Here is a 22,038-nt window from a genome sequence, read left to right as displayed (position 1 = left end):
CAAAAATCGAGTTATAGCAAACTGAAAAATTAAAAAAAAAAAAAAAAAAAAAATCTGCAACTCGAGTTCCATGTAAAGTACTCTAGTTCCATGAACTCGAGTATTTTACATGGTACTCGAGTTCACGAAACTTGAGTTCCAAAAAAAAAAAAAAAAAAAAAAATTCCTAAGTCCATTTTTACTATAACTCAATGTTCCAAAAATTGAGTTTCAAAACAGAGGCATTTCCCTAAATAGTTTTAGACATAGAACATTTTGCTAAAAATTTTGTGAAAAATGGATAAAAGCCCATTTTTGGCCTGAAAAAGAGGAAGGTAAATTAGTTGATGAAAGGGAAAACAAATATTAGGAAATACTGACTTCTTCTTCTTACAAAATAAATATATAAATACAATTTCTTGTATACACACCTGTGAAATAATGACTAATCATGAATTCGAAAAGTTAAAAAATACTATTTTTTTTGGAAAAAAAATATATATATATATACTCATGACTGGACCGGCTCAAAACAGTTTATCATTATGTAGGGAAAGATTGTTGTTGCTATTTAATTTTCAGCAACTTGCGTTCACAAATGTAACCGATGATATAGATGGTTCAATTCCTTATTATCAAAAATAATTGGCCACTCAAATTCTTCCATATGAAATGAAGAAATCATATGGAAGAATTGAGCATCATAATTCATGGTGATTCACATGATCATAAAGAAAAAGTAACCGAATACTTATCATTATATACCCACTATCCAAGTGAGAAAATGATTTTTTTCAATTCCCACCTAAAGTCTTTTTTTTTTCCTCTATCAGATTCAATTATGCGCTCAGTAGAAAGGTCCTACACTATATGTTTGTTTGTCCGTTTTTATAGAATTTGAAGAAAATGGTCTCATGCTTTGGCCTCATCAAATTGAAAATTTGAAACTCGTCTTCTAGACCCACAATGTGCAAAAAAGCTTACCCACTTGCGTTTACTGTTACATATACGGACCGACCTTTGTTTCCTTTTTGTCACACCTAACACTCTATGGTATGATTCTCAAAAAAAAAAAAAAAATAAAAAAATAAAATAAAAAAAACACTCTATGGTATATGCAAACTTTAATCAAAACCCATGCATTCCTTGCTTAACACGAGAATATCTTCATGAATACATTTTCCAGTAAAATTGGCCAAACCTTTTCAAATTTTAATTTTTCAAGCAATTACAATCCCAAATTGTGAAATGCTAATTTTAAGAGACTAATGTGAAAGTACATGGCTAGAACATGTTCTGATGTCTAATATATAATTTTAATTTTGTTTTGAAATCACTTCTATTATTATTACTTTTTCCTTCTATGCCAAAACACACACGCTATGTACGGGTTGGCACTTGGCACCCACCACATATATGGGAGGGACCGCCATTCACTATCTATGGCAAGGAAATAATATTTGATTGGTTATCAGAAATAGCAAAAGCAAAAAGAAGAGGATGCTCCACCACTTAGCCTCCTGCTATGCCCTTAAAAGTCTAGTTTACTCTCTCTCTCTCTCTCTCTCTCTCTCTCTCTGTGTGGAAAATACATTTCCAAAAATATTTTCACTGGATTAATTCTCTGTCCTCCCGACTAAATTCTCTCTCTTTCACTCTCATTTGCGATCATTATAATAACACATGTACACTAACTATTTTGACCATCTAATCTATAAAAAAGTGTGTTCGTAATAGTAAAAAGACATTACCTACACATAGGGGTGGCAAATGGGCGGGTTGGGTCATAAATGGGTTGGGTCATAGATGGATTGGGTGTATAATTACCCATTTATCCATTTATGACCCGTTTATATATAAATTAATTATCCATTACCAACCCAACCCAACCCATTTAATTAGTAACCTACCCATTTAACCCAATATGACCCAAATACCTCTAAAACTACTTGAATACCCTCTTGACCTCAAAAATACCCATAAATACCTAAAATGATGCAAATACTCCTAATCTTCCAAAATTACCAATATACCCTTGGACATCTAAAATTATCCCAAAATACCCATGAAACCTCTAAAATGACCAAAATACCCCTGATATCTCTAAAGTACTAAAATGACCAAAATATCCCCTGAAACCCAAAAAAATGACCAAAATACCCCCGAAACCTAAAAATTACCAAAATACCCCCCAAAACCTAAAAAATGACCAAAATACCTCCAAAACCTAAAAATGACCAAAATACCTCAAAACCCAAAAAATGACCAAAATACCCTCAAAACCCAACAAAATGACCAAAATACCATCAAAACCTAAAAATGACCAAAATACCTCCAAAACCCAAAAAATGACCAAAATACCCCTAAAACCCAAAAAATGACTAAAATACCCCCAAAACCTAAAAATTACCAAAATACCCCTGAAACCCAAAAAATTACCAAAATACCCCCGAAACCTAAAAATGACCAAAATACTTCCAAAACCCAAAAAATGGTCAAAATACCCCCGAAGTCCAAAAACTGACCAAAATACCCCCAAAACCTAAAAATTACCAAAATACCCCCGAAACCCAAAACTGACCAAAATACCTCCAAAACCTAAAAATTACCAAAATACCCTCGAAACCCAAAAAATTACCAAGATACCCCCAAAACCTAAAAATGACCAAAATACCCCCAAAACCTCAAAAAATACCAAATACCATTGAAACCTGAAAAATGACCGAAATACCCTCGAAACCTAAAAATGACCAAAATACCACCGAAACTTTAAAAATTACCGAAATACCCCAAAACCTAAAAATTACCAAAATACTTCTAAATCCTAGAAATTTACCGAAATAACCCTAAAACTAAAAGATGACAAAAATGCCCTCGTAACCTAAAAAATGGCTAAAATACCCTTAGAATCTAAAAGATGGTCAAAATAACCCCGAAACCTAAAAAATTACTGAAATTCCCTCGAAACCTATAAAATGAATGAAAGACTCTTAGAACCTTTAATTTGTCAAAAATATCCTTGAAACATCCAAAATACCCTGAAACCTCTATTTCGGTAATTTTAGATGTTTCAGGTGTATTTTGGTCATCTTACATGTTTAGGGGCATTTTGGTCATAATTTGGGTTTCAGGGGTGTTTATCGATCATTTTTTTAGGTTTTGGGGTTATTTTGGTCATTTTTTTAGGTTTTTGGGGGTATTTCGATCATTTTTTAGGTTTTTGGGTATTTTGGTAATTTTTTTAGGTTTTTGGGGTATTTCAGTTATTTTTTAGGATTTAGAGGTATTTCGGTCATTTTTTAGGTTTATGGAGTATTTTGGTAATTTTTTAGGTTTAGGGAGTATTTTGGTAATTTTTTAGGTTTAGGGTGTATTTTGGTAATTGTTAGGTTTTGGGGGTATTTTGGTCATTTTTTAAGGTTTTTGGGGTATTTTGGTCATTGTAATAGGTTTTGGGGTTATTTTATTCATTTTTTAGGTCTTGGGGTATTTTAATCATTTTACAGGTTTCAAAGGTATTTTGGTCATTTTTTAGGTTTCGGGGGTATTTTTGGTAATTTTAAGGTTTCAAAGGTATTTCGGTCATTTTTAAGGTTTAGGGGGTATTTCGGTCATTTTTTGGGTTTTTAGGGTATTTTGCTCATTTTAGAGGTTTTGGAGGTATTTTTCTCATTTTGTGGGTTTTGGGGGGTATTTTGGTCATTTTTTTGGGTTTTGAGGGTATTTTGGTCAGTTTTTGGGTTTTGGGGATATTTTGGACATTTGAGAGGTTTTGGGGGGTATTTTGCTCATTTTAGAGATTTTGGAGGTATTTTGGTCATTTTGTGGGTTTTGGGGGTATTTTAGTTATTTTTTGGGTTTTGGGGGAATTTTGGTCATTTTTTGGGTTTCGAGAGTATTTTTGTTATTTTTTGGGTTTTGGAGGTATTTTGGTCATTTTTAGGTTTTAAGGGTATTTTAGTCATTTTTTGGGTTTTGGGAGTATTTTGGTCATTTTTTTTTTTGGTTTCAGGGGTATTTTGGTTATTTTTTGGGTTTTGGAGGTATTTTGGTCATTTTTAGGTTTCGGGGGTATTTTGGTTAGTTTTTGGATTTTGGTGGTATTTTAGTAATTTTTAGGTTTTAGGGGTATTTTGGTCATTTTTTGGGTTTCAGAAGTATTTTGGTCATTTTTTGGATTTTGGGGGTATTTTGGTAATTTTTAGGTTTCGAGGGGGGTTTTTTGGTCATTTGCTGGGTTTTGGGGGTATTTTGGTCATTTTTTGGGTTTCAATGATATTTTGGTCATTTTTTTGGTTTTGGTGGTATTTTGGTAATTTTTAGGTTTTGGGGGGTATTTTGGTCATTTTTTGGGTTTTAGGGGTATTTTGGTCATTTTTTGGATTTTGGTAGTATTTTGGTCATTTTTTAAGTTTTAGGGGTATTTTATTCATTTTCTAGAAATTTAGATTTTATGTTGTTTATTTAAATTTTAGATGGGTTTAGTGGGTATTAGTAGGATTATCCATTTAGACCCAGCTAATTAAATAACCAAATGGGTCTTTACCCATTTAACCCAAATATTCAAATGGGTTGGGTTAAGACTTATCCAAATAAGGTGGGTAATGGGTGGGTTCATGGATATGGATAAAAATTGCCACCCCTAGGTGCAACAGAGCAAGAGATAGTGAGGGAGTTTCGAGATCGAGGTTGTAATTATTTTGTTTGACACGAAATCACCAACTAAATTACTAATAACCCCTTACAGTGAATTGAAACCATAATATATAGCGAACCTAGCTATGCCTATATATAAGAAAAGCATGCAGGTCTCTAAAATGTGTTTGGGATTAGGTTTTGTTATTGGGAAGTTTATTTGCTGAAAGTTAACAAAAATGCTTTTAATTGTACCTAAAATAATGAGATTTTAAAAAGTGGTATATAAACGAGTAAGTTTATAAAAAAAACTAATGGAAAAAGTTAATCCAGATTCCAGACAAACTTTTTTTTTTTTTTTGAAGAGCTGGTTTTCTTTTTTGATAATCTTGAAGGGCAGGAAAATGTTACAATCTAATACCAGAAACACTACTGCACATGCATAATTCCCTTAATCACTTTGGAATTTAATATTTGTTTAGAAATGGCATTAGTAGGTGTCATGCTAAGGGGTTTTGGATTTGATATTGTAGAGTTTATTTAGGCTTTGTTTGATTAAGCCAAACACGTGGACCATGGTTTATGATTTTGTGAGTCTCGACTTCAGCTACTCCCTAGTAGCAAGTGTTGTTATCATGGTGAGGCCAAGCCTAATTAATTTCAGGTGCCCAAACATTTCAGCCTCATAGGTTGTGGCCATTCCTGGGTTCTTGTGGGCCCAACTCAGGCCAATTTTAAGCCTTTATTAACATGGGTGATGGACCAATTTGAGTGGGTCATGGGCTGGAAACTTGGTCCTTTTAATTACCACCCTAGGGAGTTTATAGCGGGCTGATAGTTTGGGCAATTGTGGGCTTTGTTCCAAGGTTCATAGATTCTTTCAAATGTTCATTCTCATGGGTCATGGGCTGTATTTTCCATGATTCCATCAATTATTTGTAGGCTTTCAAGTCGTAAAATATAAGTTTCTCAAAAAGAAAAAAAGAAAAAAAAATTGTAAAATATAATTGTTCGATGTTATTGTTGTGGTTGTCGGTCAAGAATAAATACTAACCAGTCAAAAAAACAGTTGAATGTAATGCAGTATAATGTCCAACTGAAAACAAAATGAATTACAAAACCAACTAAAACATATAGATCACCAACTGGTGTGGTATACATCTCATTTATTAAGAAAAAAAAAATGATTTCCATGGACTAATGGCCTCGAAAAAATTTCTAAAATCTAGATAAAATACAATGATTCTTAGATGAATCATAGTAGAGTTGCCTTACAGCATTTTCAGAAATGCGCAGCATCTCAAGATTGCATAATGAACTACTTAAAACTACTTGTCGATCTCCATGTATACTAGAATCATCAAGTCCGAATAACTTGGTATTACTGGGCGTGGGGAGAGAGAAAACACAAAAGTCTCTACAGGTATGTCCTGTATAAAGTCCAAAGAACCAACTATCTCTCTCCTCCTCCCCCCCTAAATTACCTACGCCACATAATTACCCATTTAGAATCACATGTTTCTAATTCAAAGCCATCAATGCAAACTCTTGTGTCTTTTCCAGAATTACTCCTACTAGGACAAGAACACCATTGCAATTCTCACTCTCCAGTAGGATTTCAAAAGAAAGAAACAAATTTTTTCCAAGGCAATGCTATCACATTACAAAAAACACTATTTGCAAACAATTTTTTTTTTTTTGAATTTTTCTTCTCTATTTAAATGAATTTTGATTCATCAAACCCTTAGATTATTACTTGAAGCTGAATATCAAGTAACATTAGTAGAAACATCATTGAGCTTAGTAATTCAACTTGAATATCAAATAACATTAGTAGAAACATAATTAAAACCGTATACCGTCAAAAATTTGCATGCAACTAGGTAAATTTAAATTTCTCTTAACTTATCCATTTTCATGTCTATAGATTGAGTTTCTTGCTCTGTTATAAAAATTCCTTGAGAAAATTAAAAGTTCTAGTTTTGGTTGTAGAATTGTAACCAACCCAAAACATGACAACTTCAAGGTTGTTAGGATACTCAAATTAAAGTTTAAGAATTCTCTTGAGCAGGGACGGAGGGAGACTTGGACTAGGGGGGGGCAATGGCCCCCCTAATTTAAAAAAAAAAAAAAATTAATATATACATAGTCACTAATTTTAGCAATTTTGTTTTATAAAATCACACTTTGCCCCTCTTAATATTATCATTGATTCTTTTAGGAGTACTACTCTAGCCACAAAATTTTCTATAACATTTTTACAAACTGTTGTGGTAGTAAACTTTTATTGGTTTGCATCTGAACTCATCACTTACATCGCACTTTTACTTACTAATAACCACTCACCACATTAATAATTTGTAAAAAAAGTTTGTAATTCTAGCATTTTCCTCCTTTTAAAGGCTAGATCTAAAATCAAAGCAAAATAAACAAGCCCAAAAAAATTATTCAACAACAAAAATTACCAATAGTAAAGCTAAAAACAATTAAACTCAATCAACCAATTTTATCTAAAACAAACAACTTGACCCTTTAAAAAATTTTAAACAAAATAATTTTGTCCATATCTGGATGCACACATAAAAAACACACAAAAAAAACTCATTAGCTGTTAAGCAACTGAGTCGGAAGCTAAAGCCACTGCACGCAACTAACTGTAAAACTGCCCCTCCTAACTTCAAGTTCTGGCTCCATCCCTGCTCTTGAGTTCACTTCAACTTGATTAATTCCATTGTCATGGACTGTGTTAGGTTCTAATAGTTTAGAACAATTAGCAAATCGTGAACACAAACTTGTCTAGATATAGATCCTGGAGTCTATAGGTATTATTAGACAATGCTCAAGGTGATACAAGTCAAGATTCAAGAATATACAAGCTTCAAAAAGAAGAGTTCAGAAACTGCTGAGCCGGAAGCTAGAGCCACCACACGCAACTAACTGTAAAACTACTCCTCCTAACTTCAAGTTCTGGCTCCATCCTTGCTCTTGAGTTCACTTCAACTTGATTAATTCCATTGTCATGGACTGTGTTACGTTCTAATAGTTTAGAATAATTAGCAAATCGTGAACACAAACTTATCTAGATATAGATCCTAGAGTCTATAGGTATTATTAGACAATGCTCAAGGTGATACAAGTCAAGATTCAAGAATATACAAGCTTCAGAAAGAAGAGTTCAGAAACTGCCTGGTTCGACTGATTGAGAAACAGGCTCTACCGATCGAAACACGGGTTTGCAGAATTTTAAGTTGGCCCAAACAACAGTTCAAGCCCATTAAGGATTAGGGTTTTAGATTTACTTCTTCTAGTATATAAAGGAAATCCTAAACACGTTTTTATAAGGCTTTTTAGAGAGAGAAGAGTGTGCCTCTTTTTGTATCTAGGGTTTTGTACCCAAAAGCTCTCTCACATCTTCTACTGGTGTTATTCTTTAAAGAATCTCAAGATCTGGTAGATCTGAAGTTGCTGCATCAAGATTAATAATAGTTGAAGATCTAAACCTTCAAGGGTGGTCTTGGAGTCACAACCAGGAGAGTTTATGTTGCTAAACTTTTTAGTGGAGTCTCAAAGTTACAAGTGTGGGTGCTTGTGTTGCAAAGGCCTAATAGAGAAGGAGTCCGTGGATTCGGAGCTTGCACGTGGTCGTGTCAGTAAGTTCTACATGTGGTAGCAATAGGATGTTAGTGGTATAAGTTTTATTATAAACTTCAATTCTCTATAGTTGATTTTCTTTTTACCTTGAGAATAAATAGATTAAATCCTCCCTAAGTTTTTTACCGGTTTGGTTTTCCTAGGTGATCATATCATTGTGTTTTTTTATATTTCTGCTGCTTTACATATATGATTTATATTTGTTTTAATCTAGATTTGAATAATAAACCTAAGTATCCACTTGGTTAATTAATTAGGTTAAACAATCTAGTTTACAGGGATCTAAAACCTAACAAACTGATCACACAACAAAAAAGTAACATTGAATATATGAAGTTATGCAAACTAATGTGGCACTTGAAAGTTCAAATAGTGTAAAAACACCCTTGAACGTTTAGACCCCCAATTTACGAATTAACCAATTCAAGTTTTATGTCAAACAACAAGTGTGCGGAAAATGAACAAAACCTATAAAACAGAATTGGTAAACAATCTAAGCCAATTTAAAATCACAACCCACAGCAGATAATAAAAGGCAAAGATAAAAGGGAAGGAAGATGCAAACACAAGGACAACACGCGATGTGCTATCGAAGAGGAAACCGAAGCCCTCAGCGTAAAACCTCTCCACCACCCTCCAAGCGGTAAACAATCCACTAGAAAATGTAGTTGGGATACATGGACAGCAATAGACCCTCCAAGCCTAATCTACCCAGTGCACTTAAGCCCTCCAAGCTTCTTGCTCCAACGAGATTGCGCCGAACTTTTTTCTTTTCTAACTTACCGGATTCCGCTATAATCCATAACATCCGCCATCCTTGGCATCTTCCAATGCTTCCCAAAGGTCCAAAAACACTCAACACTCTAAATGGGTGTGGGTAGTGTTTGGATAGAAATCTCCTCTCAATATGTATAACAATGAGAGAGGGAATGAGAAGAGACTACAAAAATTTCTCTCTAAGAATGAGTAGCTCTCTCTAATTGGGTGGGTGTTTTTAAGAAACCTCTCTTAGGGTTTTTCTTTCTAAATGGCCACGCATATTTTGTGGGAATGAGGGGTATTTATACTGGTGTGAGAATGGAATGCGAAGAGTCAGTTTTTCCAAAATAGGGTTGGCTGGCGACTTGACCTCATGACTTGACTGAGTCGCGAGCTAACTGAATGACCAATTTGGATTTTTGTCCTGTAATGCTCCAGCTGGCATGACTGTTCAGCTCCCCTGCATGCTCTGCACGTGTGCAACTTTTGGTGGCTTGTAAACCGCGAGCCTCCCGCGAGATCCAGCCGCAAGTCCCTGCTTCACTGCACAGTCTTGAGCATTTCTTCACATTCTCTCACACACTACCCTTACATGATTCCTACCTAAATACAAGGTTTATAAATGCTATATTACAAGCAAATTTGTCACAGAATAAAGCCAACACATGGTTAATTAAATTCAACCTTACAATCTCCCCCTTTGGCTATTCCGTGACAAAACACCCTAAAACAGATTCTAGACTTAAACGTGAGTTTGGGAATAATGGTAAAACTCACTCACACCTAAATCTAGAAGCTGTGAGGCACTTGAATCATATGAACATGAAACTCTTGAAATACAACAATACACCATGATCATTGTATGCAGAAAACATGAAATGCATATGAAACAGGCATAAAATTATCAAGCAAATATGAAGTTAAGAAACAAACCATAACTTGATCAAACAAGTAATCACTACAAGGTAGTGATCACAATGCTCATTCACACTTGGAATGAACACTTGAACATATAAGCTAACAAGAACAATGCAAGTTACTTGTATGTCCAACACTCAACCAATGCATAATATACTAAGTATATGCATCTAGGAACAATCTTACAAGGGCATAAGAGTGACAGTACTTAACAAAAAAATGCATGACATTTAGATAGAAGTACTGATTTAAACAAAGTATAAAAGGTTGCATAAAGCATGGTACAGACCATAAAGCCTACAGATAAAGAACATAAACCCTTAAAACTTACAGAAGCAACATGGATACAAACCACAAAATACTGAATAAAAATTTAAACAATATAAGCTAAAAATTCTTAAAGTTTCTCCCATTCAGAATGATGAGAAGCTGTGATGCACTTGGAACATATATACTTGTAGCCTGAAACACTTACACAAAACACATTAGACCTTCAAGGTAAAGCAAGTAATAAAAGGACAAGTATAATATAACAAGTAAATTGCAATCAAGTAAACATGATGTGAAACATGTGAGCAACTTGATCATACACCAAAATAGTCATATAGAAATGACTACAATGATCACATAGCAAAGCAAATGATCATCCAAACATGCATTCAATGAAGCACAATAGCATAGGGATATATGCATGTCCAAAACACAAACACGATGCAATGAGAACAACAAAGCATAACTTAAAACACCATAAAGCCAACAAGAAAGCAAACAGAACAAAGTTTTCTAATTAACACAATGTCTTCTTCCCCTTGGTATATGCATCTCCACTATGGAAAATCTCTCCCCCTACAAATGTGCACGAAAAATAGAATTTCTCCTCCTAAGGATGTGCACAAAAGTCATATAGAAATGACAAAAACTCTCCGGTATACTCTCTAGAGTATACTCTTCCCTTTTTTGTCAGGAATAGACAAAGGGTCAAGAAGAAATGAGGGCAAGAGATGAAGGTACGAACAATGCTAATGATGCATGAGGGGTGCGAGATGAATGAGAAAAAGAAGCTCAAACCTAAGACAATGTAAAATGCTACAGAGCATAAGGTAGACATGACATGCTAGGATGAAGAAGCAAGGTATAGACCAATGCATGACAAGGGTAGTAAAGGTGTGTGCAAGAGGTGGCTAAGTGCAATGCATGACCAATGCATGAAAAATGCACATGTGGGGCAAAGTGTGTTAAATACACAACCAACGAACCAAACATGTTCCTAATGAGGAAATATGAGAAGCCCCAAAATTTGGTACTCATCGGAGTCCAAACAAGCGAGAAAATGTCTAAGAGACATTTTATCAAACACCTAGCATGCACACTATGAACAATAATGTGAAACATTGCATGAACATCATGAAATCCACCCTTAATACATGTTCTTTTTGCCACAAGGGGCCAACAACCAATGCAAATCAACAAAAGAAACCAATCCCATGAAGAAATTTGACAAAAATTAAGTTTTCCCAACCCCTATGATAAAAATCCCAACCAAGAGTACAAAACTCTCCAAAACATAATTTAAGGATCAAAATTAATGAAAAGAATTTATAATTACCTTAGAAATGTTAATGGAATGAAAAACCATTCAAATTGGTTGGGTTTTGATGAAAAAATATTGAAAGAGGGGTTTTAGAGAGGATGGGAGAGGTTTAAAACAGGTTTCCCACAAAAAGCCCTTTAAAAAGCTATTTCTGGGCGTTTCGCGACTGGGTGAGTCGCGAGGTTCAGTCATGAAAATTTTCACGAGTCGCAAGTGAGTCACGAGCAAGCCGCAAGTGAGTCGCCAAAGCTTCTGGATGAACTTGCGACTGGGGTTTCGCGACTGGTGAGTCGCCAGCTGAGTCGCAAAAAACTCTGACACCTATTTTTCAACACAGAACATGTTTAAACAATAAAAAACAAAGTAAGCACTAAACATGAACACAAAGAGTGATAAAAATCACTTCCAAAAACATATAAAATGATCAAAAATATTTTTGAATTGATTCATATATAGTTGAGCACACACACATCACATTTAAACAAGTACAATCAAACAAATGAAAGCAAATTTCATACCTAGCAATAGGGGGCACGACAATTTTCTTCATTCACACGAAAAATGACCACTTTGAAAGTCTTAGTGGCCTCAATCAATTCAAAGGCACAAATATCACCTACTTCCAGATTATTGTCCTTTGCAAATGCTTTCCAACAATAGTTGAACCTACATATTAGATTCTCATCAGTCCTTTTGCAAAACTAAACAGGCCAGTTACTCCCATCGAAAACCCAAAGGTTGACATCGCCATGCAATATATTTGAATATTTCTTCACAAAGTCCTTTGGTATAATCTGTTGAAAGAAGATAATGAAGAAAAAAAAAATTAAGGAAAGAATATTTCTTTTCCAGTGAAAAATGAAACTAAAAAGTTGGTAGCCCTACTCTGAAAGAATGCATTGCTACCAAATTTCCTATTTCTTAAATGTATATCATCATGCAAAGTGAACATTGTAGAACTTTTGATGACCAAGTAGCTATTAAATTGAAAGCTTACCAAATTCCGATCCAAGTACAATGGTTGCATGGCAACCTTGAAATACAGATTTTTAGGTTTAAAAGCACTTGCTCTCTGAAGTGCTCTAGCTGTTTCATTGCTATTCAATGGCTGGATCATTTTAATAGCCTTAGATTTTAAGCGTTGTTTAGTCATAGAAATTCCTTTAACGCCTTTTGCTGAAAAATTAAGTTAAACATGATTATGAAAACATAATAAACCAGAAACTTTGACTCAAACATGATTATATGAAATTTGCATATTGGAAGTGATTGCAATTTTACCACTTGAATTAGTTTTCATGATCTTGTGGGGTCGAAAATATGGTTATGGTGATTTATCCCTTGTTTTTGGGCTTGGTAGAAAGCTGCCTAAGAATTCAAAATCACTATAACTCTCAATCTCTTCCATATTATGAGCTATAAATTCATCATGAAGCTTGCCCTTCCCACCATGAGAAGTATTGAAATGATAGTCTATTTCTGTTGCACTCTCATCAAATATGAGTACATAGAAGTGGGAATTTCCTTTGTATCAGAAAACTAAAAAGTGCCCCTGCTTTACTAAGTAGTACTTTGCAAATTTTGGCCAGCCCTTCTGTAACCAAACCTCACCATCATTTTCTGTCAATTCTACATTCCATTCTGCACCACTCGGAAGTTTAAGAAATGCAAAGTTTGACAACCCCTGTCCATATTTCCTTGTAAACTTTCTAGGAATTCTCTGTGAAGAATGAGTCTATATTTAAGTTTTGCACATAAAATACAATATGAAGTATTAAGCACACACACATACACAGACATTGTTCTTAATAGGAAAAACGTGGTTTCTGTTTCTAAACAACAATATTTAAAAAATCGGAATAATGGTTGGTTGACTTGGTTCCATTACACTATCAAATTAATTCTTGCATCTTAGCTTTATTATAATAAAATGCAAATAAAAAGCTTCATTCCTTTCTACTATTATACATTTATCACTACAAGAAAAAAGACATAATACAAAAAGTATTATTGCAACAAAAAAAAATAATGGAGGTAATATATATACTATTGCATCTCTAGGTTGTTTTTTTTGTTGTAGTAACAACTTAAATTTATTACATCAATATGAAATTGTAGCAATAATTATTATGTTACATCGAAATGTGTTGTTGTAATAGATAACCCTTATTACAATAGGTAATCTTTTATTTCACATCGAACTATATTGTTGTAATAGGTTAAATCTTTATTTCACATCAAATTTTGTTGATGTAATAGAGATAAGTAATTGAGTAGCAGGAAAATTAGGGAAATTAACGCTATTTTTTTTCATTAATTTCCTCTCTCTCACCTATGTCTATCCTTTTTTTTTTCTCATCTCAATTTCCCACTTTCTCTCACCACATCTATCTTCCTATTTTCTCTCATCTCAAATTTAACTCACACCCACGCGTATCTCTTTTTTTATTACAACGGCTTGCATCGACTTTTTTGTCATTGCAATAACACCTATTGCAACAAGATTTTCAAAATAAATCATTGCAATATGTGGAATTTATTGCAACGAAAATCTAGTGTTGCATAAACCTATTGCCTTAGAGTTTATTACAACGGTTTGTATCGACTTTTTTTCATTGCAATAACACTTATTACAATGACATTAGTTGTTATTGCAACGATTTATTTTTTTGTATTAAGTCTTTTTTCTTGTAGTGTATACTCCATATATCTTTGAGAACCAATCAAAGTTATCACTATAACTCTCAATCTCTTCCATATTAGGAGCTATAAATTCATTATGAAGCTTGCCCTTCCCACATGAGAAGTATTGAAATGATAGTCTATTTCTATTGCACTTTCATCAAATATGAGTACATAAAAGTGGGAATTTCCTTCATATTGGAAAACTAAGAAGTACCCCTGCTTTACTGAGTAGTACTTTGCAAATTCTGGCCAGCCTTTCTGTAACTAAACCTCACCATCAATTTCTATCAATTCTACATTCCATTCTACACCACTTAGAAGTTTAAGAAATGTAGAGTTTGATAGCCCCTGCCCATATTTCCTTGTAAACTTTCTAGGAATTCTCTGTGAATAATGAGTCTATAATTAAGTTTTGCACATAAAATACAATATGAAGTATTAAGCGTACACACATACATACACATTGTTCTTAATAGGAAAAACGTGGTTTCTGTTTCTAAACAACAATATTTGGAAAATCAGAGTAATGGTTGGTTGACTTGGTTTCATTCCACTATCAAATTAATTCTTGCATCTTATCTTTATTATAATAAAATGCAAATAAAAAGCTTCATTCCTTTCTACTATTATACATTTATATATACTTCATATATCTTTGAGAAACAACCAAAGTTATCACTATAACTCTCAATTTCTTCCATATTAGGAGCTATAAATTCATTATGATGCTTGCCCTTCCCACCATGAGAAGTATTGAAATGATAGTCTATTTCTGTTGCACTCTCATCAAATATTACTACATAGAAGTGGGAATTTCCTTCGTATCGGAAAACTAAGAAGTGCCCCTGCTTTACTGAGTAGTACTTTGCAAATTCTGGCCGACCCTTCTGTAACCAAACCTCACCATCACTTTCTATCAATTCTACATTCCATTCTACACCACTCGGAAGTTTAAGAAATGCAGAGTTTGACAGCCCCTGTCCATATTTCCTTGTAAACTTTCTAGGAATTCTCTGTGAATAATGAGTCTATAATTAAGTTTTGCACATAAAATACAATATGAAGTATTAAGCGCACACACATACACACACATTGTTCTTAATAGGAAAAACGTGGTTTCTGTTTCTAAACAACAATATTTAGAAAATCGAAGTAATGATTGGTTGACTTGGTTCCATTCCACTATCAAATTAATTCTTGCATCTTATCTTTATTATAATAAAATGCAAATAAAAAGCTTCATTCTTTTTTACTATTATACATTTATCACTACAAGAAAAAAGACATAATACAAAAAGTATTATTGCAACAAAAAAAAAAAAAAAAAAACAATGGAGGTAATATATATACTATTGCATCTCTTGGTTGTTTTTTGTTGTAGTAGCAACTTAAATTTATTACATCAATATGAAATTGTAGCAATAATTATTATGTTGCATTGAAATGTGTTGTTGTAATAGGTAACCCTTATTATACATTGAGATATGTTGTTGCAATAGGTAATCTTTTATTTCACATCGACCTATATAGTTGTAATAGGTTAAATCTTTATTTCACATCAAATTTTGTTGATGCAATAGAGGTGAGTAATTGAGTAGCGGGAAAATTAGGGAAATTGATGCTATTTTTTTCTTCATTAATTTCCTCTCTCTCACCCATGTCTATCCCTTTTTTTTTCTCACCTCAATTTCCCACTTTCTCTCACCACATCTATCTTTCTATTTTCTCTCATCTCAAATTTAACTCACAACCACACCTATCTTTTTTTTTATTACGACGGCTTGCATCGACTTTTTTGTCATTGCAATAACACCTATTGCAACGAGATTTTCAAAATAAATCATTGCAATATGTGGAACTTATTGCAATGAAAATCTAGTGTTGTATAAACCTATTGCCTCGGAGTTTATTACAACCGATTATAATGACATTAATTGTTATTGCAACGGCTTCTTTTGTTGTATTAAGTCTTTTTTCTTGTAGTGTATACTCCATATATCTTTGGGAACCAATCAAAGTTATTCCACTATCTTATGGTTTGCATGAATATTTACTCTGCAACTAACAATGAAAAAAAAAAGAAAGGAAAGGGGAGCAGGTATGAGGAATTCTTTATATTCTTTTATTTTTATTATTTAAACCCCTGTAGTGTTGGCAAACAACAACCTTTTCTTTTAAGTCCATTTAGTTTTTAATATATTTGCTCATGTACAGTTTTTTAAAAAGAAAAAAAAAAGGAAAAAAAAAAAAAACCTTCATTTTCTCTATTTACAATTATACTTAAAACTAATTTTCATTTAAAAAAAAAAAAAAAAATCCAAATGGACTTCTAATCTAGCATAACAAATCTTCAATTGCCCAAAGTGCAAACAAAGTGATGGCTAGGAAGGCCAAAACTAGAATAAATATATTTGGAGGTGAAAGGGGAACCATACTGCTACTAAACAGCTACTTGTATCCAAAATTATATAGACTAAAAAGTCTTTTTTTCCTTTTCTTTTTCAAAGAATACCAACACAAAAACTTAAAAACAATAAGAACATTAAATAATAAAAGGAGTTCTTTAAATAATTTTATAAAATTATATTAAAAAAATAAAAAAGAACAAAACCAACAACATCAACCTCTCTTGACCCAACCCGTCCCAAGGTACTTGCAATTTGCAAGTCGCAAAGCTCAAAATATGAGGTGAAAAATTACAAAGTTCAACAAGCTAGCTAGACTCTTTGGTTCTACATGTATCACTGTTTTTGGAGTTATTACCTAACATTAGAATTGTAAACTTTTTCCCAAACAAGAGACCAAGGTCATCATCTTACATTTGATCCAATTAGTTTAACAAAGTAGTAGTAGCATCAAGTTCTTAAATCACACACACAAAGTGAGAGAGATGAATATACTTACAAGCTTCCCATCTCGTAGACAATTGTTGAGAATGATCTTGAAAAAATCATCTTGACAAAAATTAAATAAATTAAAAAAAATGTTACAAACCCCATGGGTAGAACTCACCCTTCAAAACCGGCTTGCAAGGAGAGGATGCTCAAGATCTTATAAACACATGGTTAAGTTTATACTTAATCCATGTGGGACACTAGGATCATAACATACTATCACGCTTTGCAGCCGACATCCATGACGGCTCACTCTAGTGACACTAACTCGATGGTAGTCCCTTCTCTTTTGGTGGCTCCACTCATCTATCAGTTATTTTAATCTAGCTTCTAGGTCGCTCTCTTCATGATCCAACCACAAAACCGCAATTCATTTGATCTCATACTCAATGAGCTACACCCGATTACTCAGGGGGGTGGTTGGCTCTGATACCAAATGTTACAAACCTATGGGTAGAACTCACCCTTGAAAACGGCTTGCAAGGAAAGGGTGCCCAAGAGCTTATAAACACATGGTTAAACTTATACTTAATCTATGTGGGACATTAGGATCATAACAAAAAAACATTTGAAACCTGACTTGGTGGCTTGGTGGTGGTGGTGGTGGGTGCCACGTAGGATTTTCCAGTTAGTTGGATGACGGCAGTGATCAAAATGGAAATGGCTTTCAATTTTTAGGGACTAAAGTAGGTGCGTCTAAAAAGTAAGGAGCAAAACGAAAATCAACCCAAATGTGGTGATCAAAAGTGCATTTTTGCCTTAAAAAAATAGAGGTGCTTCCAATTGTCTCTACTCGTTTGCTAGGTCTAAGGAAAATTGAATATTCGTTGGTTTAATTTGACATCATAACATCATTGTCATCTTGTGACGCCACCATTTTAAATTTGGGTGTCAATAAATGATTTTTTATATATTTGTTTATAGGTAACCAATGGAAATTATATTAATGAATGAAGAAAATTGATTTTGAAGTGAAGTCAATCATTTCTTTTCTTCTTATTTTTTTTCTTCAAAAATGTGAAGTACAAAATATGTTCTACTTCATTATAAAGATTTTATTTTTTGAATACAATAATATTATGTCATTTAAAATTTAAAATCACGTGACGATGAAAAAGAAAATAATTTCTTATTTAAGGTGAATCACAATAATTTCCCTCATCAGGAAAATGTCAAAAACCACCCATATTGTTATTAACGACACTCCACCTCTTGAGATTTTGATTTATATAACCAATAACCCCTTATTACCATCTATCACCTTTATAAATAAAGTGAAAAGCCATATTTTTCAAATTAAATTCTTATCTAGAATAATCTCAAAATCATGCTTCTTGACCATATTGCTCATAAAATAAGAAAAAATGTCATACACAATATGTAAAACTCTCATTTTTGCAAAATCTGTGAGGGGTAATTGATAGGCTACCATACTCTCAATTGTTTTAGGAAAAGTTAATCCTTGAACTCAAACCTAAAATTTGTTGATTGTTTTTTGTGAAGACAAGCACTTATCATAGCACCAAAGCCCAAACTCTTATTAGTTATTACATGATAAGAAATTCTTTAAAAAAATATATAAACTAAAAGTAATAATTAACTACATTGTTAAATGAAATAAGTCACGTTCCAATTCCAAGTAGTTTTTTCTAGAATTTGATCAACTCTCCTATCTTAGGATAATCATTTTCATACAAAATCTCAGTTTTTCATATACTTTCAGATTTCTTTAAATTGAACCATTACTGTAGCTTTGAGGGGCCGCAATATATATTAATTGATGGTACGTACCATCAATATATATTTTGATCACGAGCATAAAAATAAAACTGATCCTATATCTTGACATACAGATATTAAAATATGCCATATAGACGTCTAGAATTTGGCTAACTGGTCCTATGAATTTGGTTTGATCTGTTTAAACTAAGTTGGGAAGCAGTGATAATGAAATTCTATCAAATCTACTAGTCAAATTCAAGGACCATTTACTTTGTTAAAAGAGCTCTCACAATCCACAATACTAAAATTCAAGGTTCTTTTACCAGCAAAATAAGGTTGTCACTTTGTTTATAATAGCTCTCATGATCAACAATTCTTCTCGAACTTTATTAAACATTTTAGGAAATACATTAGTTAGCAGCACTAGCACACCATGTACGTGAAAATAGATTAAGACACTAATTAATTTATGGTATAGGCAGGATTTGAATCCTAAAGATTTGATGACAAGAGATTGATTGATTGTTATTTATAATCAGATCAAGACACTAATCGATTTATAGTGTAAGCAAAGTTAGAATTTCAAATCTTTAATTCAACGAAAAAGAATGACTTTATTAGTTAAGTTATCTAATCCACATTAGTTATTAGATATTCAAGTGTGCTCTCTTTGACCAAAATTTAAGTTCTTGAATAAAAGTTAAGATGTTTGCTCATGTATACTGGACACATCCAATAAACAATTAAGGACTTGGAACTCAACCTTTGGCTTCCCAATCTTAATCTAGAACGCCTATAGTATAGTATACTGTATACCCAATTCTCCAACTCAAGCACCTCCCAACAAATGGGCCATCACCCAAGTTGACAGCAACCCAACTGAAGAGCATGCGTAGATCCATAGAAGACATGCAAGGGGGCTACGTGTTTTTATTGTATTCCATTTTGTATTAGTGTGTTGGCAAGTTTTTAGGGAAAGGATACTAACCTTGCTGTACTGATTCATTTCTATACTCATATAGTTTTATAGGTTCCTTAGCATATGCAACAAAGGCTACTTGTTAATTTGTTTACATAAACGTTTTAATTAGAGACACATACTATTTTTACAACATTTATCTACAATTTAAATCAAAACATTAGGATGGGACATAGTTGTTGAATTTATTGAAGAAGAGGTAGCAGAAGAAGAAGACATATTTGACAAGAGCCAACTTATTTCACGAGAGTCTATGGCTTTGATAAAATAAAAGAATAAATAAGATTTTGGACTATCCAAGGCAGAGCAGAGCAAAATTGGAATTCCTACCTGTACTCAACCAAAAAAAAAAAAAATTAATAACCTCCTCTTCATTCTCCAATCCTCTTCAAATCATATCAATTAAGTTATCATGGGTGTTTTCACTTATGAAACTGAGGTCACCTCTTCCATCCCTCCAGCTAAGATGTTCAAAGCCTTTGTCCTTGATGTAGACCTGCTAGGAGGGCCCCTCCCAAATATAGTGCCACTGCCGCAGGCCATTAAGAATGTCGAAATTCTTGGAGGAGATGGAGGACCTGGAACCATTAAAAAGATTACTTTTGGCGTAGGTACTACTACGTACAATTATTCAAGTATTATTTATTCAGTATTTTAAACCTACCCTTTTCTTTTACTGTTTTTGTGAATAAAATTTGCAAGAGTTTTTATTTTATTTTATTTTCTATGAACAAACTTTTCCTCTAAATTAATTTGTAGGGATTTTCTCTAACGCATTGTTCATATTGTATTGTTCAAACAAGTTATATGATTTATTAAATATGGCATGTGACTAAAAGTATATATAGATGGTTTTCATAATCTAGTGGGTTGAAAGAATTTTCCTCTCAATAGTTAGAAGGTTTTTATAATTTAGACGATGACCTTTTAAAGCTTACATTTTAAGGATTTAACAAATTAAATCCTATAGTTTCAAAATCAACTAATTAAACCTCAGTACATGTCCGTTTGGGATCCGTTTATTTTACTGAAATTGAAAATTTTTTATTGAAAATACTGTAGATAAAAGTAAAAATTAACTGAAATAGTACAATATAATTCATAAATAGTACCGAAAAGTGCAGTGAAACCCGTGAATAGTAGCAAAAATAAATTAAATAGTAAAATAAATTGACAAAAATAATCTTTGCCAAATAGACGTTTAATTAGAACCCTAGTTTTTGAGTTTTATTTAGGGTTGAAATTTTAATTTTTTGCCTTTTCAAATCTCGGTTTTAATTTATTACTCTTACAACTATAAAGTTTAATTTACTACCTCTAAACTATAACGTTTAAAATATAATTTTCATTTTTTAAGGGTAAATTTTAATTAACTCTTTGACGTTTGGTACGGTCACAATTTAGACCACAAACTTTAAACTGATATGTTTGAACTCTTAAAGTTAGAATCAAAATGAATACCCAAGTTTTTGGGTAGTTACATTATGATTGATTCCTACTTTGGATTAAAAACTATTAGAGGTATTTTGGACGAAACCCTAAGCATCTCATTTTAGTCTAAACCTTAAGGATCAAATGTAACCATTGAAATTTTGTTTGTAATTAAATTCTGATGAACCAAACTATGAGATAAATTGTCTCTTTGTTTCCCATTATTTTTTTTATTTCACTCAAGTTCTATTTGTGTATTACTTCACATAAATAACATTCATCTATGTTTTTCTTATGTGCAGACAGTCAATTTAAATATTTAAAGCACAAGATTGAAGGTATAGACAAAGAAAACTTCACATACAGCTACAGTGTGATTGAGGGTGATGCTCTGATGGATACACTAGAGAAAATCTCTTACGAGATAAAGTTAATGACATCCCCTATTAATGGAGGGTCCATTTGCAAGAGCACTTGTAAGTACCATACCAAAGGCGACATTGAGATTAAGGAAGACGAAATTAAGGGCAGCAAAGAAAGAGCCTCGGGATTGTTCAAGGTTGTTGAAAGCTACCTCTTGGCAAATCCTGATACCTACAACTAAAGTCTAAAGCCATCTCTCTTGATGTGTCTTTAATTATCCCTTTATCAGTTAGACTTAGATGTTGTGCTCTTTCCTTTTCTCAGTCCAATCTTATGTCGGGCTTGATAATAAGTGTTTGCATGTGGTTTGATCATTCTGGATGCATGAGTGAAATTGTATTAGTTCTGATATATATTGAAAATGATAGAAT

At 33.0% G+C, this 22,038-nt stretch overlaps 1 protein-coding gene across 1 annotated transcript; it reads left to right on the top strand.

Annotated features, from left to right (window-relative positions):
* The first annotated feature begins 20,225 nt into the window (after nt 1–20,225).
* On the top strand, nt 20,226–21,854 carry LOC126729061 (major allergen Pru ar 1-like). The gene is made up of 2 exons (XM_050434803.1): nt 20,226–20,424; nt 21,547–21,854. The coding sequence occupies exons 1-2, from the start codon at nt 20,226–20,228 to the stop codon at nt 21,846–21,848; spliced, it is 501 nt and encodes a 166-aa protein (XP_050290760.1). The 3' UTR covers nt 21,849–21,854.
* Nucleotides 21,855–22,038: the final 184 nt, after the last annotated feature.

The sequence above is a fragment of the Quercus robur genome, chromosome 5 (assembly GCF_932294415.1).
Source record: "Quercus robur chromosome 5, dhQueRobu3.1, whole genome shotgun sequence".
NCBI classification, from domain to species: Eukaryota; Viridiplantae; Streptophyta; class Magnoliopsida; order Fagales; family Fagaceae; genus Quercus; species Quercus robur.
The sequence above is the reverse complement of the archived record's forward strand: the minus strand, read 5'-3'. Positions and strand labels throughout refer to the sequence as shown.

Bases quoted from the DNA above. Each gene is read 5' to 3' on its own strand.
- LOC126729061 (XM_050434803.1), top strand. From the start codon at position 20,226: ATGGGTGTTTTCACTTATGAAACTGAGGTCACCTCTTCCATCCCTCCA. The intron at 20,425-21,546 runs GTACTACTACGT...TCTTATGTGCAG, and splicing joins AAAGATTACTTTTGGCGTAG to ACAGTCAATTTAAATATTTA.